This window comes from Siphateles boraxobius, unplaced genomic scaffold (genome assembly GCF_051911475.1).
Source record: "Siphateles boraxobius isolate OS27281-9 unplaced genomic scaffold, OSU_SipBor_1 130, whole genome shotgun sequence".
Taxonomy (NCBI): Eukaryota; Metazoa; Chordata; class Actinopteri; order Cypriniformes; family Leuciscidae; genus Siphateles; species Siphateles boraxobius.
In genome coordinates, this window is record NW_027508734.1 from 48,659,042 (window position 1) to 48,677,958 (window position 18,917).

The 18,917-nt window shown below is 41.2% G+C and overlaps 1 protein-coding gene across 1 annotated transcript in view; it reads left to right on the plus strand.

Moving 5' to 3' along the window:
* col25a1 (collagen type XXV alpha 1 chain) overlaps positions 1–18,917 on the plus strand; it is a 206,830-nt gene that overhangs the window by 106,576 nt on the left and 81,337 nt on the right. Inside the window, exon 8 of the mRNA XM_077229671.1 lies at positions 6,396–6,440. Within this exon, the coding sequence (XP_077085786.1) occupies positions 6,396–6,440 (45 nt within the window). The remainder of the gene's footprint in view (positions 1–6,395; positions 6,441–18,917) is intronic.

Consider the following 18,917-nt stretch of genomic DNA (forward strand, 5'->3'; position numbering starts at 1 on the left):
CCCTTACCTGCTGGATCCGGTGTCTTTGCCCAGGAAGGAGCCCGCTCTGCGGCTTCTCCTTCCCAGGCTGAGGCACCAATATTGCGGCTATCCAGTTCTGAGGATCTGGATGTCGCTGATATGGGGGATATTGAGTGTTCGCCAGCTCATTCCCCTGCTGATGAGGAGCTTTGGGAGGTTTTATCTCGTGCTGTTACTAAATTAAATATTGAGTGGCCAGCCAATGATGTTGATGTTGAATCTAGAAAGAGTCTTTTAGATGAACGATATCTGCCATCTAGATCAGGACCTCCTCGGCGGGAACTCCCGTTTTTTCCCGATCTCCACACCGAGGTCTCGAGATCGTGGATTAAACCGGCTTCTTTCAGAGTGCATAATCAGCAGACTAGTAACTATAGCAAAGGTCAAGGGATTGATCACTTTGGTTATTTGACTATGCCTCGTGCTGAAGACACGCTAGCAAGCTATCTCTCCCCCGAGTCATCGTCTTCTCTGAAAGCCCCGACATTACCCTCTAAACCATTAAAAAATACATCTTTGTTAGTGGGTAAAGCGTATTCGGCAGCAGGTCAGGTAGCGGCATGCTTACATACTATGTCGATTCTCCAAGCATACCAGGCTGACCTGCTGAGGGACATGGACAGTTGTGAGGAAGTTAGTGCTGAGGCAATTCGAGAATTGCGTCGCACGAAAGATCTGTCTCTCCGGGCCACCAAGGAAACAGCCAAATCTGTGGGCCGTTCTATGGCAGCCCTGGTGGCCACGGAACGTCATTTATGGCTAAATCTTTCAGATATTAAAGACAAAGATAGATCTGTTCTTCTGGATGCACCGCTTTCACCATCAAGTCTGTTCGGCGACGCTATAAATTGTGTTGTCGATCGGTTCCAAGAAAACAAAAAACAAGCGGCTGCGTTTCAGAGGTTTCTTCCTCGCCGGTCCAGTGTCCCCGAGGCTACTCGCAACATAAAGCTTGAGCAGTCTCGTCCGTCTACGAGCTCCGCACACACACACAGATATCAGCAAAAACAAATCCTCTGAGGAGGGTTGTAGAACGGTCAGTTCGGTTGTTACCTGCCGGTTCGCCGCTTCAGGGCACCGAGATGATTGTTCCATCAAATCCAGAGACCAGTCCCGAGGGACTGGTTCCCCTATCGGAATTTCTGGCAGCGTGGAAACTTCTGCCAAATATTTCTTCATGGGTCCTGCGTATAATAGAAAAGGGTTACAGAATTCAGTTCGGTTCTCGTCCGCCCAGATTTCAGGGGGTCCTCTCTACGTTAGTGGACTCAGAGCAGGCTCTGGTTATGGAGCAGGAAGTACTGACGCTTCTTCAAAAAGGAGCTATAGAAAGGGTTTCTCCTCCCAGCAGAGAGTCAGGGTTTTACAGCCGTTACTTCATTGTTCCAAAGAAGGATGGAGGGTTGGGTCCTATTCTAGATCTGCGCCATTTAAACAGCAGAGTTCAGAAACTCAAGTTCAAAATGCTTACACTCAAACAGACTGTATCACAGATTCAGTCCGAGGACTGGTTTGTCACAATAGACTTGAAGGACGCGTACTTCCATGTATCTATCCATCCTCATCACAGGAAGTTCCTGAGGTTCGCTTTCGGGGGCGAAGCTTACCAGTATCGGGTCCTTCCATTCGGCCTAGGTTTATCACCTCGCACCTTTACAAAATGCGTGGATGCAGCTCTGGCTCCTTTGAGACACCAGGGCATTCGCGTATTGAATTACATTGACGATTGGTTGATTTTAGCTCAGTCAGAGCAGTTGGCAGTTCGGCATCGAGATGTCGTTCTGTCCCACATAAAGAATTTGGGGTTGCGGCTCAACACCAAAAAGAGTGTGCTCCTCCCTGCTCAGAGGACCACTTTTCTGGGGGTAATTTGGGATTCGACCACAATGCAGGCACGTCTGTCTCCTGCGCGTATCTCTGCGATTCTCATAGCCGTAAGGAATGTGAAACTAGGCCAGTCACTCACTGTAAAACAGTTTCAGAGACTGTTGGGTCTCATGGCAGCTGCGCCCAACGTAATTACTTTTGGCCTTCTGTACATGAGACCCCTGCAGTGGTGGCTCAGGACCAAGGGGTTTTCTCAGAGGGGAAATCCGTTCCGCAGGATCAAGGTCACGCGGCTATGCCTTCGTGCCTTGGTCATGTGGAAGAAACTTTGGTTCCTCGCCCAGGGCCCAGTGCTGGGGGCTTCTTGTCGACGCGTCACGCTTTCGACGGATGCTTCACTCACGGGATGGGGAGCGGTCATGAGTGGCCGCTCGGCGCAAGGTCTTTGCAGGACCATCAATGTTCCTGGCACATAAATCGTTTGGAGATGATGGCGGTATTTCGAGCGCTCAAATATTTCCTGCCAGACCTGAGAGGCCGTCATGTGTTGGTCCGCAAAGACAACACATCGGTGGTCTCTTACATCAACCATCAGGGGGGTCTGAGGTCACGACACCTTTGCAAACAGGCCCATCAGATCCTCCTTTGGTCCCAAGGGAGATTGCTGTCACTCAGGGCAGTATATATTCCAGGGAAACAGAATGTGGGAGCGGATATTCTGTCAAGACAGGGGCTGAGGCCCGGGGAGAGGAGACTTCACCCAGAGGTGGTGGAGCTCCTGTGGGAGAAGTTCGGTCAGGCTCAAGTAGACACTTTCGCATTAGATTCAACTCATTGCCCCATGTGGTTTTCTCTCATGCACCCAGCTCCTCTCGGACTGAATGCCATGGTGCAGGTGTGGCCGAGGCTGCACCTGTACGTCTTTCCCCCGATACCGATGCTCCCGGGGGTTCTGGAGAGGGTTCGCCGAGAAGGGGCTCGTCTGCTACTAGTAGCCCCTTACTGGCCGACCCGAGTTGGGTTCTCGGACTTAGTGTCTCTACTGGACGGCTCTCCCATGGAGATTCCTCTCAGGAGGGACCTGTTGTCCCAGGCAGGGGGCACAATATTTCACCCTCGGCCGGAATTGTGGAAACTGTGGGCCTGGCCTCGAAGGGGCCCGGCTCAGGGAATCCGGTCTCTCGACTGAGGTCGTTGAGACCATCCTCCAATCCAGAGCTCCTTCCACGAGAAGGCTTTATATATTGAAATGGAAATTATTCTCCACTTGGTGTGGTGAACGTCGCTTAGATCATGTTAACTGCCCTGTTGGTTCAGTTCTTGATTTCCTGCAAGACCGTTTCTCTGCCAGATTATCTCCTTCCACCTTGAAGGTTTATGTGGCGGCTATATCTGCCTACCACACCCCTCTGGGGGGTGCTTATATTGGGAGAGATCCTTTAATCACTCGCTTTCTTCGTGGTACATTGAGGTTGAGACCTGCACTGCACTCTAGAGCACCGGCATGGGACCTGGCCATTGTACTTGAGGGTCTGGCCTTGGCTCCCTTCGAGCCCATTGAGGAGGTTTCAGAAAAATTCCTCACCCTAAAATCTTTATTTCTCCTTGCTATTTCCTCTATCAAGAGAATTGGTGATTTACATGCTCTGTCGGTTGCTCCTTCATGTCTGGAATTTGCACCTGGTATGGTGAAGGCATTTCTCTACCCCAGGTCAGGTTATATCCCTAAGGTCCCACTGAATGTTGGGGGCCCAATAGTGCTGCAGGCCTTTTATCCTCCACCCTTTAATACCCCAGACCAGGAACAGCTTAACCTGTTATGTCCAGTCCGGGCTTTAGATGCCTACGTTCACAGAACTGCCCTCTGGCGTAAATCTGAGCAACTATTTATTTGTTTTGGGTCACTCAAGAGAGGATGCCCTGCATCTAAACAGGTTATGAGTAAATGGATAGTCGAGGCTATTTCATTGGGTTATGAAGCGGCCGGACAGCCTTCACCTATGGCTGTGCGGGCCCACTCTACTCGGAGTAGGGCGGCCTCTTTGGCCTTAATTTCGGGTGTTTCTCTTCTTGACGTTTGTAATGCGGCAGGATGGTCCTCTCCTCATACATTTGTCAGGTTCTATGACCTTGACCTCTCCACTCCTGGGGCGAGGCTGCTTGCTTCTTAGTGTGCGCAGGACTTCACACAGAACGGGCATTTGTCATTATGGCATAGTGGGGATGGGGTTCCCACCGCGTCTCAAACGCAGCTCGAGTTCCCTTGAAAGGGAACGTCTCAGATTACGTATGTAACCCTGGTTCCCTGATAGGGAACGAGACGCTGCGTTTGCCTGCCATACTTCCTGCATGCCCTGATCGACTTGCTTCAGGCCTTTCAGAAGCTGTCGCGGTCTGATTTCAAGGGTGCTTTATAGTTTCCTGGTCAATGACGTCACCTATGTCGTAGCGGGCTTCCATTGGACTGATTTTACACGTGCTTCACGACGTATCACGCAGAGCGTTCCCACCGCGTCTCAAACGCAGCGTCTCGTTCCCTATCAGGGAACCAGGGTTACATACGTAACCTGAGACGTTTTCAAAGTCCATCTCTAGATGGCTATTTTGCCATTGAATTCCTTAGAATTAAATCTAGCCAACTAACAGTCAGACGAGATATTAGTACGAGCATCTAACTTCTCAAATCAGATGATTATTAATCCTTTCTCAGAACTAAATGCAGCCAAATATCAATCTGATAAGTAAAAACGGTCTGGATGAAAGGTTGAATATAGTCATTTTCATATTAGAGCAGTTTCTACAAAGAATCATAAAATTCATTTGCACGGCTTTATAGGAATAATAGAGAAAGGGAATCTCACGTCTGCTCAGTTCCCTCGCATTATATACATATTTAGCGGCCCCGTAATCTGTATTAGAGGGCTGCATTGGGATTGAGTCCCATCGGGTCCCGCGGGACCCAACGTAAATCTCGGGGGTGCGGGCGGTTTGAACTTTGCTGCGGGCGGGAATGGGCGGCTAAAAAAAACCCTGAGAATTCGGGAGGTAACCTAGTGAGTCGACATGATGGAGAGATGTCAATAAATGATGTGCAAAAGAACCTCAAACAGGTATTTACAGCACAAAACCTAAGCAAGGCTGACATTTGGACTACTATTCATCTTCCTGATCAGTGCGTCAGAATACATGCAGACCAGGGAAAACAAAACAAACAACCCCATGAATCTCTTTAATAATAGCAATACAAATACGTGTTTTTTTCCTGCGGGACGGGAGAAGACACAAAATCAATGCATCTCTATTATTGTCCGGGAATAAATTCTCAAAGTTTTGCGGGTGCGGGCAGGAGTGGACATACATATTGCGGGAGCGGGCGGGAGTGTAACACATACGTTGCACTCGCCATTCTCTCGACATGATTCTCTTTTTTTTTCGTTGTAGAGAAAGAGAGTGAGAAAGGCTTTATTCCTGCCTGACAAATCTAACTCATAACAAAAGGGTATAGTTTGAGTTGAAGATGTTCCAGCACACACGGTACACAATGCAGTTCTGAAGACAAAAAAACATGATGAGCACACCTGTCACACGTCTATTTATAGCCTCTGACATGCGCATTCCGATGACGCCATCCTCAAAGGTTATTTACGCCAAATTCTTTGCTGTGTTTGCCTTACGTGTTCACAACCGGTCAAACGAAGACGTTTTCCCATAGTGCCTAAATCAAGCGCAGCATTGTCATTGGTCATAGATTGAATTTGCAACTCATTTCCTAAAATTAAAAGGAATTAGTATAAGCACATGACAATTATTAATTTTCTCCTATTTTATGCACCGCCATGTGTGTCTTCAGAGCTCTTTTTCTAAATTACTTTCACAAAGGCAGCCAAACACACATGGCACAGTATTAAAAAGTTTGTTACTTGTCAAAAGCTTTATTCTCGGTGACAGTCCATTAATTATGAGGACAATGTGTCAAGGGGACAATGTTGAATCTGTTTCTCTTTATGTCTTGGATCACTCCTACCAGGGATCATACTTGAAGCAGTGGGCAGACTTACCCTTAACCATAGGCTTCCACCACCCTTTCTTTCTGAAATTGCTCATTTAGACCAATTTTGGACCATTTCGTCTCATTGAGTCAAACACCCACACATTTTCAAACAGGTCAAACATAATGCAGCGGATTCCATCCCACCCTAAACCTCCAGACATTTCTTTGGAGCTTAAAATGGCTGGAATCAAACATAGAAAGGTCATCCCCACCAGTCCAGCGGCAGAAATAGACATTTTATTTGTTACAATAAAACTTGACAGTTGCATTCTTTGCATTTTTTAAACTCACATTTAGAACTGTATTTGCTTTTTAATAGATCTCTCAGTAAATAGTGTATACACTTTTAATTAATCTTTTAACTAAAGCCAGTTATTCTTGTTTTCTCTAATGTTTTGTTTTAACATGAAACAACAGTGTATAATGAGGCAACACTGCTTGTGTACAGTTTATGCAATATATTGAAATATTAAATATTATATTATTTCTCTGACAGGGAGACATGGGAGAGCAGGGGCCAAAAGGTGACACTGGAGAAAAGGTCAGGCTGAACATCATATCTATACATATTTAATAGTATAACATGCTTAACTATAACATGATTAACTGGGGCTGTATGGACTCTGATATTGTGACATTCCTACTCATGGAACATCATTACTACACTGTGGACTGTGAAATTAAATTTATTTTTACTATTAAAATAATTCAGTTAAATTGTTCTATGCTGAATAGTGTACAAGTCATTCTATTTTTTTTTTTTTTTTTATTATTCTAAAAGTATTTAACGCATTTATACATATGTTTTGAGGCTAAAACACCTATAACTCTAGGGTGGTAGTAATAGGACTTTATGGAATTATATTCCAGTTTTAACAGTTTGGACACAGAAAATAGGACGCATGATAAAACGTTGTTTCTTGGGAAAGTCTTTGATCTTTCTACATAGCTGTAATAGACCTATTTTGCCAAAGGTGTAAAATATGATTCAAGAAGTTAGCATCATAGGAAATTAAAGCCTTAAGCTTTTTTATAACAGCAGACATCAGAGCATGTAATTGAAGAGGATCGGTGTGATTCTCCGCTCAATATTCCGCTCTATGCCAGTGCGGTCTGCTCAATTGCTCACGACCCAAGCGAATGCTCCATTCATGTACTGCTCACGCTCACTGGTAAAACAAAGTTCGTTTAAATCCCGCTCTGACATAAAATTTCTCTGTACTATATGTCTTGCTGTTTTGTAATGAATTTCTTGAATAAATGTCTCAATTAGAGTAGACTATAGATAAAAGTTATGAAATTTGGGGCTTTAAAGCGATATATAGTATAAAGTAGTATAAAAAAAGGTGACGTGACTTAATTGGAGTGCTGAATTGCCGAGTTTGTGCAAATATATCTACGTCGCTATGATCAGATGTTTTCTTTACTGCGTTTTTTTCACCCCTGTCATTTTTGTTGAGTGTTTTTGTTGTTGAGAGGAAAGGATGCAGCTCATATTTACATATTTATCTAAACACCACTCTCTGTGTGAGGATGTCGGGATCCTCACTAACAATATACCGCCTCTAAGGTATTTCAAACCTCTTTTAAGTTTCACTCCTAAGCAAGGAATGAAAAAAAACTTTGCTGTGAGTACATCGCAAGATGAATATTTGCTAACTCAGTTTTTCCACACTTCTTTTCAATTTCTTTTCTTTATTCATTCTTTACTTTGATGATTACTGTGCATTTATGTGTTATGCGTAACTTCATTAAAACAATATTTGAACTCCATAACCGTAAACATATTTCACAGATTCTCAAACCAGCAAATCACAAAGGTCATTCTGGGTTGATTGAGTGGTCCTGAGCAGCCATTGCGGAATCTTAAGAAAGGCGTGGAGGAAATATAATCACTCCAATATTACCGCAATAATGGGCAATTAACAGGCACATAGTCTGTCTCAAATCAGGTTTAGCTAGCTAGTGATATTTCAAACATACTGCAACATTTGTACAGCGAATATTATCACAATTAGTCTCTGTTAAAATAATTACATGTCCCTGTCATCCAACTTCTTCAGTGCTTCTTGTCCATATGTGCAACCATCTTAGACTTTAGATATTCAAAGCTTGGCAGTATAAGTCCCACCTTCTAAATAAAGGAGCCAGTTGCAATGTGGTACAGTCATCGCGTCACCACAGCTGGCGTTAGAAGCTCAGGTTGCCACTGTCAGTATCCTGAGACGCGTGCTTAGGAATGCACATGCGCTTTGGCTGGCCCAGCGTAAAATATAAGCTTTTTAAAAATGCAATTTGAACATAAAATAGATTATAAAAGTTGTAATGAAATAAAAGTTCATTTAAATGTGACTATGGCAAGCAGTTTTTGAGAATTCAGGATTTCCCCAATGAAGTAGATAGGACTTGGTCTTGGATATCTGAAATAGCTACCTGAAGCCATTCCAAATAGGGCCACTGAGTAAACAGACTTTCTTTGAAAAGGACTTTGTTAATATTAATCAGACCAAGACAACCCATGTATGATTCACCACCGACTAAGAGCACTGATGTGTAATGTTTCAGTCCTGTCTGCACAATTAAAACACTCTTGGTTATGATCTGGAAACAATGTCTACTGCTTTTCCCAAAAAATCATAAATGATTAATTGTGAGTCATTCAGAGAGGATACAGACCTTTTGGCAAATGTTGTCTGGCGATGCAAGGGCCTAGAATCACAGTCCCATGGAAAACATTACAGGATACAGGTTTAAGATCTATACAGGGTAAAGCCGAAAAGAGAAAATAATGAAGGCAGAGGCAGGCACACATCCAGACTGTGTGAGAAAATTGCCAAGTGTTTTGGCAGACTCTGCTGTGAATAAGGCTACGTGAAAAGATCTCTCCAAAAGTGAGATTGAATAATGTTACCTATAAATTTGATTATTGTATACAGAGCAAACAGTGATGACAAAATTGCATAAAATATAATTTATTTTACAAATCTACAGCAATAGAAACATTGAGACAGAGTTTGATTGCTCAAGATTGTCACTAAAATCTGAATATCTTTGCATAGTCGCTGATTTATGTTTATGCCGGTGGGTGCCCACATTCCAAACCCACACACCCACCTATTTCATATGTGCATAAGACAAAAATCACAAGCTTTTGTGTCAGGTTGTAATGCTAAATATAATGGTAGAATTGTGTATATTACGATAATCCAGGACCAGATGACAGATCCACCAATCACAGAGGTTTTTGATTCTCAATTGATTTTTGATTGGAGAATATCCCGTGTTTTTCCGTGGGTGGTCCAGCTGTATCTGTGTATCGTTTATAGGCTAATTATACAGTGATTAATTTTGGTCTTTGAATTTGATTAGCCAAGCGGTGTTCCAGTAGTGCTGCTGTCAGTCTATGTATTTTTAGTGTTGTGGATTTTTAGTGTTGTGGACTCTTTCTGCACATTACAATATTATGCCAGTTGGTTGCAACAAGTGACTGTCTTTTTGAGTCATTGACTCATTTATTTTAACGGTTCGTTCAAAATACTAATTCTGTCCTACTTCTGTTAATGCTTGTAGAGTATCAGTGTTTTCATTTACACAAACGAAGCTCATGACCCTGTTTTTACTCAGTTCGCAGTAAATGTTGCTCCATTATATAAACCTAATTTCTGCAAGTGGTGTGAGTTTGGGTCACAGCATGCATTTGAAAATGCTAACAAGCGTAAACCATATTGCCAAATTTATAAATATGTTGTCAACAAAATGGAAGCTTTAAAGGCTTTCTGAAGTTTTCCGCAAAAATTAAATGTTTGAAAGTAAAGGAATGAAGACAACCACAAATATTAGTATTATAATTTTTTTTCTGTCAAATAAAATTGTTATTAAATGTCAAACAACATTATTGTTATTAAATAATCATGTATTTATTTTATAGTACATTAGCATCACTATATTCATATTTCTTAATTATTTTTTTTTATTTTCAGAATTTAATAAAATACAAAATAATATTTAAATAATAATTAATTAATTAAAAAAATTGTAATTAGTAGTAGTAGTAGTAGTAGTATAGAGATATTAAAATTGGTACATTTAAAACAGTAAAAACAGCAGTGTGAATGTGGTTGAAAAAGAATGTGACTGAGTCCCCTATTTCCTCATGCATAAAATTTACTGTAATTTGTTTTAAAGCTGATTTTACCTGATTTTTTTATTCGGGTGGGGCATGACCCTTTTTGTCAAAAAGTGAAAAAAAGTGCCTTTTTGACCTTATGTGTATAAATATTTAACTGGGTGTGAAATTAGCTATGACTTGCCGTGTAGCACAGTTCTCACTAAATTCACTCAGATCTCAGAACTGGAAAAATCCTCTCTAGGTCAAAACATAACACAGAAAAACTCTTTAATTGGATTGCAAAAAGGCTTTTTGGTTTGGGAGGTTTGGGCAACAAATATGTTATCCCAGCAGTTCCTCGCAATCTTGAGGTTAAAGCCCTCCTGAGATGCCTGGCTGGTGGTTCAAGCACTGGCAGTGCCCCGCTACAGTATCTGAGAACCTCTGCAGCTCATCTTGTTCTGAACGGAACAGACTCATTAGAAAGCAGCACTATTTCTAAAAAAAAGAACAGATTTGCAAAAATTTTAGTCATGATGTTGATTGAACTTTCAAGAAGACTTCATCATTAATCATAGACCTCAGTTAGCTTTTATATCAGAAATATCAGAAATAACACACTTCATTCCATCACTTACTGTATAGTGACACTCCATTAATTTATCACATGCTTGCCAATATCACAGTCCTATTAAGTCAGTCTGCAGACTGCATAAGCAATTTTCTTTATAATTAAAAGCTGACCTTTATACTCAACATCACTAATGCATTAACTTTTAAATTTGTAACATATAATTATTAACACCATCAGCGTTTAATGCTTCAAGCCATATTCTCTCATCCATGCAACACTCTAGAACTTGGTTTCACGTCTCTCAGCTGTACCCCTGTATATATTCTCAGGCAGTATTTTATGCTGTTAATTGTTCACTTTTTTTGCCATATGATCTTTTACTACTCTTGGTTTGTTATGAGTATAAAAAACATGATCAAAACCATGTGTGTTTGTTTTAAGGCATGTTGCAGAGACTTTTATAGAGAGACAGAATAAGCCACGTTTGATTTTCACATTTCATATCATGCTGCAGTTTTTCAGAAAAACAAAGAAGTACTGATAACAATGGCAAAGCAAACAATTTTCTTTTTGCTGACAATACAGTAGTGGTAGTGGCTGTAATGTGTTTTTGTAAGTCATTAGTCTGCATGGCATTTCACGCTTGCAAACTTGCAAAATGGAATAACATAAGGCCTGGAGACATAACTCAATCAGAACCAGATGTGATGAATTGTTACCAATGCCAATGTTTGTCAGGTTCACAGAAAACACTTGTATCTATTGTGTTTTTATCCCAGAGCCGGCTTCAGACTGCGCTCAGCAGGGGGGCATTTATTTTCAATGGGTGGGCACTAGGTATGGGGACTTTTTATCGGATATCAGATATCCTATATTTATTATTGCTACTGCCTTTTCTGTTAGCTATTACCATGATGTGATGCAACCCATACAATAAACACATAAACCATTACACATTGTTGCAAGACGTGCAACTCTTAAGAAATTTTATTAAATAAGGGTTAAATAGGCCTATACAAAAAAATTGCAAGACCGACTCTGACCACAGCTTTATTATAAACAAAGCTAACGAACATGCACACAGTCTCTCACTGACAGGATAAAAGTTTAACTGCTATCTCACTGGCGGAAGAGAGAAAAAAAGCTCACATCTTTATTCTGCTTTGCTCTAACATAAGCGTTTACAGTAGCCTGCTATTAAAAAAGCATAATGTAGTTACCTTTATCAAAAAAGTTTATCAGTTTTCATCTGTTTGCTTTGTTTTGAATGCAGTCAGGAATCTCGCGCCAACTGAAAGTCATTTCATTCATGAATTAACGTGCAAGTGATTGGGGGGGGGGGGGCGGCAGGTGGGTTTTCTCACAGCGCCACACTGTGGTTTTAGGTCGGCTTTATTATAATTTCAGCTAATGAGCAGTTTGTAGATATATATTTTTATTATTTCTCACTGAAATGTGAATTAAATTAAACTGATATTATTTTGTAAATTATATCATAATTCAATTAGGGGGGGCATAAAAGACATTTGGGGGGGCATTGCCCCCTAATGCCCCCCCCATACCGCCGGCACTGTTTTATCCTTAACCTGCTCTATAAAGTAAAAGACTTGTCTCAGGCCCGAGAGCAAAAGTTTGTCATTTCGAACCAAACACAACTAAAGCTTTTACAGCAACAAATGAAGGGAAGCAATTTTATATAATTCCTTGACATAGCTTGCTCATGCATCTCTTGTGCACTAGCATATCGATATAAAAGGCAAAAGATGAGGCATTAAGGTGTTGATTGAGGTGGAGTAGAACGAGTTTATTGACATCCAACTGTAACTATTAAAGTAGTTTATGGCTAACTAAAATTTAGCAATTAAGCTTGCATCATAATTAAGTCCATAAAAGCCAGGGCATACATTCCTCAACAATCTCTGAGCACAAGACACGTGAAGAGGAACCACAAATTCAGCAGCAGGCCGAGGGCCCAGCTGCTCTTTCCCACCATGTCCAATCATCCTCTGGTCCATGCTGCACATTAAGCCCAAGACATTCCGCTACTCTCATGTTTTTAGGCTTTCATTTTATATCTGTTGTTGCAGTGTAAGAGAGCATTAGGCTACGTAATTCTATTTAATTCGTTGGTGTTTAATATCAGAACAAATACATAAATCATAGAAGTTGTCACTCCTGAGTGGTTGTAATGAAGTACATAAAGACAAGGAATATCACAAAACAGTCTTTAATCTTAATCTAACACGGAACACTTAGGAGAATCACAGAAAGTAATACATAAACACAACCACATATAACATAAACGCAACCGATAACGGACAAAGAACAGACAGAACTCAGAGTTTAAATACAGGGACTAAACTAAAGCCGCGTTTCCACCGAAATTACCCAGAACAATTTGTCCCAGGAACTTTTTCCCCAGGAACTTTTTTTCCCCCATACCTGTTATTGTCTGCGTTTCCATCGTGGTCTAAAGTACCGTGAAGATTAGGCAAATTAGTCCGGTGATGTAGGTCTGCATGCTACTTTCCAGTTTCCGCTGGATTTCATCCTCTGAATTTAAGCTTAATAAAACCTGAACCTCGTCGTCGGTCCATTGCCGTATTTTTAAACTCCATTGTTGATTAGAATAGCAAACTACTCTAACTGCACGCACCGCAACAGACTTTTAAAAATGGTGGCTGAAATAAAATGCTGCATGAACTCAACCAATCAGCATGTTCAGCCCCAATGTCCCACCCCAGAAAATTCCTGAACTTTGAAAAGTACTACCTTGCCAGCAAGAACTTTCCGAGGGGCAAATTTTTTCCCGGAACTTAATTTAGACTCTTATTTCTGCGGTCGAAACACACCGAGTACCACCCCAAAGTTCCTAGTTCCTGGGAAAAGTTCCTGCGATGGAAACGCAGAGTTAACGAAACCAAAACAGAGCATACGCATTACACCCACCCCCTGGAAAGGCGTGTCCTCATGCCGTAACAGTCCGACTGAGGAAGGATGATGGTGGCGATGAGAGTGGGAGGAGCCAGGGAGGAGAGCAGGAGTAGCCAGGTGGGGACCCAGAGTACAGGCAGGACAAAGGTCCACTGTGAAGTGGAGGGAGGAAGGAGCCATGTTGGAGACTTGGCTGATGAAACCAGGTGGACAATAGACGGCGGCTGTGCCAATGGAGGTGGAGACCCAGGATGCCAGAGGACCAAGATGGAGCTGGAGGGAAGAAGGAGGCCCGGAAGTCTGTGGAGCAGACAGAGCGACCTCCTAACAAGGCGAAGCCGAAGGGACGAGGGAGCCTGGTGCAGCCATAAGGGCGATAGTCCCTGGTGGAGCAGAGAGAGGGAGGAGCCAATATGGAACCGACTGGTCGCCGAGCTGAGGTGGAGTGAGGGCTGGAGGTGGAGCCAGGGGATCCTTAAGCCAAGGCGGAGCTGGTGACTGGAATATCCGATATGCATCCACACAGCATTGTGGAGCAAACAAAGGAGGGGCCGAGGAGCTGAAGAGAACCATTTGCTTCTAAATCCTCACAAAATTTTTTAGAGGCCAGCTGCAGCTTACTCTCAACGGCGGGAGTGCGTGCGGGACTTTCTTTCTTCCCACGCACCTGGTCAGAGTTTTCCATAGGCTCAGGCTCCGGATTGATGGTTGGCTCTTTACTGGCTCTTTCATGGCGGCTGGCTGGGTACTCGGTCTGGAGTGGGTCTTGTGACGTCCTCCTCAGCAGCGCAGATGGTGAAGGCAGACCCACAGTTCACCAGCAGGCACTCCACAAACTCAGCGAATGGCAGGCATACCTTGGTGCGTTTGTTTAGGCTGGTGAGATAGAATTTGAACAAGGAGTGAGCTGCTGGATGCAGGCAAGTCCATTTTTGTCATTGTTTTAGGTCTGGTATTCTATCACACATGAGTGTCTGTAATAAAGCACACGAGGGCGAGGGAATATCACAGAACAGTTTTTAATCTTAATCCAACACGGAACAACTCAGGAGAATCTCAGGGAGTAATACAATGAACACTACCACATATAAGATACACGCAAAACAATGCCGGACAAAGAACAGACAAAACTCAGGGTTTAAATACACAGGGAGAAATAATTAACAGAACTAGGAACAGGTGTGGGATTAATTAACAACCAAGGAAACTAACTAGAGACACAGAACAGAGGCAAATGAGCATAGGAAACACATAGAAAACGAAACCAAAACAGAACATACACGTTACAGATGTAGCCAAAGGAATATTTTTTATTAATCTTCAAGTCTTTTTATTATGCATATATTTTTGTCTGATCACAAAGTATAAACATAAATCTTGTCAAAAAGATTAAAAAACAACAGATGGAGAGGTTTCTCAATGCATGTTTTTCTCAGGGAGATTGAAAAATCAGATTTTGTTACCTTGGGAAACATGACACTTTGAAGCGGAACGACATTTTCAGATATTCTGTTGCACTGCACCTGCGCATCCACTGTGCCAGCTCTCTCATCCAGACTGAACTCAACCATCTCACTGTTTTGAATTTAAATTATCGGTCTGCGCTGGCACACATCTGTTTAATGTGACACAGATGCTGCACAGTGTGTTTGTGTGCAAGATAAGAAAACATTTACACAAATGTATTTTATGAATTTATTTAGGTTGCCTTGACTTGATATATGATGCCATTATAAATCCTGGGTTTGTTTTCATTGAATCTTTATTTGATAAATTAAACGGTGATGGGATTGAGTCAGTGAGTTAGTACTGTAATTAGTGCTTAAACATCAGCTTTGAAGGCACATTAAGTTGATCACTCTCATCATCAGAAGCAAATTCTCATTGATATTTGACCTCCTTTATGCAAAGGAATGTGGAGGTTTACATGGTACATTTGGGCATAATAGCACAATCTAGTGACTAACTTAAATCAGGTAAAACAGAAGCTAACCTTAAACGAACAGATTACTCTCAATGAGCTTACATGAGCAATGGATGCTCATGACCTCAATGCACAATTGCTACCGGGGATTATACCAAACATTTCTATAGCCATTTCAACCAATCATTTCTAGACTTTCTTGCATGTCAGTCCCCTTATTAATTTGTGATTAACTCAGCTTTCAGCACCTGTTATAATCTGTGATTGGAATCTCTCATCACGTTTACTGAAAACAGTGGCTGCAATAAGATTTCGCTCTGAATCCGGCTCTTACCAGATGTTACTTTAGTTCATTAATAATAGTTACATTATTATCCTTATTCATTATTAAAATATAAAATGAGTAGTACATAAATAAAGTACAAGTACAACAAGTCAAGTCAAGTCACCTTTATTTATATAGCTCTTTTTACAATACAGATTGTTTCAAAGCAGCTTTACAGAGATAACAGGAAAATAATGTTATAATAATATTGTTAAATGTCCCCAACTAAGCAAGCCAAAAGCCAATGGCGACAAAGGCGAAGAAATGCGACAATGACGAGGAACCAAAACTCCATTAGGTGACAGAATGGAGAAAAAAACCTTGGGAGAAACCAGGCTCAGTCGGGGGGCCAGTTCTCCACTGGCCAAAGAACAAACAGTGCATGATTATGATTCAGGCAGCATTACAGGTCAGAGGTCAGATTGATCAGAACATTATATTATGCAGTTCATCTGTTTGAAGACCGGAGTCATCACGCATGTATGGAGACGAGTTTGTTAAGGATCAGAGCCGATGGCTGTTGTGTCGATGAGGCCTTCACAGGGGAGAGTCTAGTTGACACAATCTCTGCTGATACTTCAGGAATGCGTTGTGGTCGTGTCAAGGTGAAAGTCCACGATCTGATCTGGATACGGCCCGGGTCTGGCTGATTACAGTTAACCTCGGAATAAACAGAAAGACTAAAATTACTGTAGGCACCATTCTTTTTATGATGTAGTGAGTAAATCAGGTGTTATAGGAAGTGTTACTGGTTCCGGCTGACCTAATTTATGCAACCTAATAATCATTTAACTGATTTGAATAATATGAATGTATAATATTCTATGTGTATGCCAGGTTGAAGAGATGTGTTTTTAATCTAGATTTAAATTCACAGACTTTGTCTGCTTCCTGGACAATGTTAGGAAGACTGTTCCAACGTGTAGGCGCTAAATAGGAAAAGAATCTACCACTAAATAGGAAAAGAATCTACCGCCAGCAGTCGATTTTGATATTCTAGGTATTATTAACTGGCCGGAATTTTGAAATCGAAATAGACGAGAAGGACTATAATGCATCAAGACCTTGTTCAAGTACTGGGGAGCTAAACCATTTAGTGCTTTGTATACATTTTAAAATATTGCTGATTACTTACAATGTTTAATAAGGAGCCAATGCAGTTTTGACAGAACCGGGCTAATATGGTCATACTTCCTGGTACTAGTAAGAACTCTAGCTGCTGTATTTTGGACCAGCTGTAGTTTGTTTATTAAACATGCAGGGCAACCACCCATAATAACATTACAATAATCTTGCCTTGATGACATGAACGCATGAACTAATTGTTCTGCATTTGTGATTCAGAGCATATTACGTAATTTAGAAATACTTTTAAGATGTAAAAATGTGCTTTTACAGATACTAAACACGTGACTTTCAAATGAAAGATTGGTATCAAAGAACACACTCAGGTTCCTAACGGACGACAAAGACTTGACAGAGCAGCCATCAAGTTTTAGACAGTATTCTAGGTTATTACAAGAGGACTTTTTTTGTCAAATAATTAGAATCTCTGTTTTTTCAGAATTAAGTAGTAGGAAATTACTAGTCATCCAGTTTTTTATATCAGCTATGCATTCCATTAGTTTTGTGAATTGGTAAGTTTCGTCAGGGCGTGAAGAAATATAGAATTGAGTATCGTCAGCATAACAGTGAAAACTAATGCCATGCTTCCTAATGATATCTCCTAAGGGTAGCATGTACAGAGTGAACAGCAGTGGTCCTAGTACTGAGCCTTATGGTACTCCATACAAAACTTGTGATCGATAAGACATCTCTTCATTTACTGCTACAAACTGAAACTTCATTTGTGACTATGAGAGCTGTCTCAGTACTATGGTGCGGTCTAAATCCTGATTGAAAATCCTCGCAGATACCATTTCTTTCTAGAAAGGAACATAGTTGTGAGGATACTGCCTTTTCTGGTATCTTTGACAGAAAAGGTAGATTCAAGATCGGCCTATAATTGACTAATTGAAGGATCAAGTTGCGTTTTTTTTTTAACAAGCGGTTTAATCATAGCTAGCTTAAAAGTATTTGGTAAGTATCCTAATGACAAAGATGAATTAATGATATTAAGAAGATCTATGACCTCTGGAAGTATCTCTTTCAATAACTTTGTCGGTATAGGGTCTAGCATACATGTTGTCGATTTAGATGATTTAACGAGTATGAAAAATTCTTCCTCTCCTATAGCAATGAATGAATTAAATTTTTCCTCAAGGAGACTACAATGCACTGCCTGATGCGATACTGTAGAAGATGGTTGCATAGTTATAATTTTCTCCCTGATATTATCAATCTTCTAAGTAAAGAAGTTCATAAAATCATTACTGCTGTGCTGGAAACGTCTGGGATTGAGGCTATATTTTTAGTTAATTTAGCCATTGTTTCAAATAAATACCTAGGGTTTTGTTTATTTTCTTCTAATAAGGTTGAAAAATAAGAAAATCTAGCAGCTTTTAAGGCCTCTCTGTACGCAATCGTGCTCTCTTTCCATGAAATGCGAAATACCTCTAGTTTTGTTTTCTTCCAGTTGCGCTCCATTTTTCTGAATGCTCTCTTAGGGGCCTGAGTGTGCTCGTTGTACCATGGCGTTGGAATATTTTCTTTAATCGTCTTTAAGCGCAAAGGAGCAACTGTGTCTAAAGTGCTGGAAAAGAGAGAGTTAAAAGTTAGTCGCAATATCGAGTTCTTCTAAGCTATCTAGGATGCTGAGATGAAACTGATCAGGAAGATTATTAATAAAGCATTCTTTAGTGGCAGAAGTGAGAGGTCTAACATATTTGTTACACAGAGTCAGCTTTGGAGCCTTGGTTAAATGAAGTTTACACGAGACTAGATAATGATCTGATATGACATCACTCTGCTGCAGAATTTCAACAGCATCAACATTGATTCCATGTGATAATATTAGATCTAGAGTATGATTACGACAATGAGTGGTCCTGACACTTGTTGTCTAACTCCAATAGAGTTAAGAATGTCTTTAAATGTCAATCTATATGATGATATCTAGGTGAAAGAGTCTCTATGTGATAGGATTTGTCTGACCTCAGTGACTTGAGACAGCTAGCAGACGGTCGGTTTAGCCAGTCTGTCTGCTTCCTGACC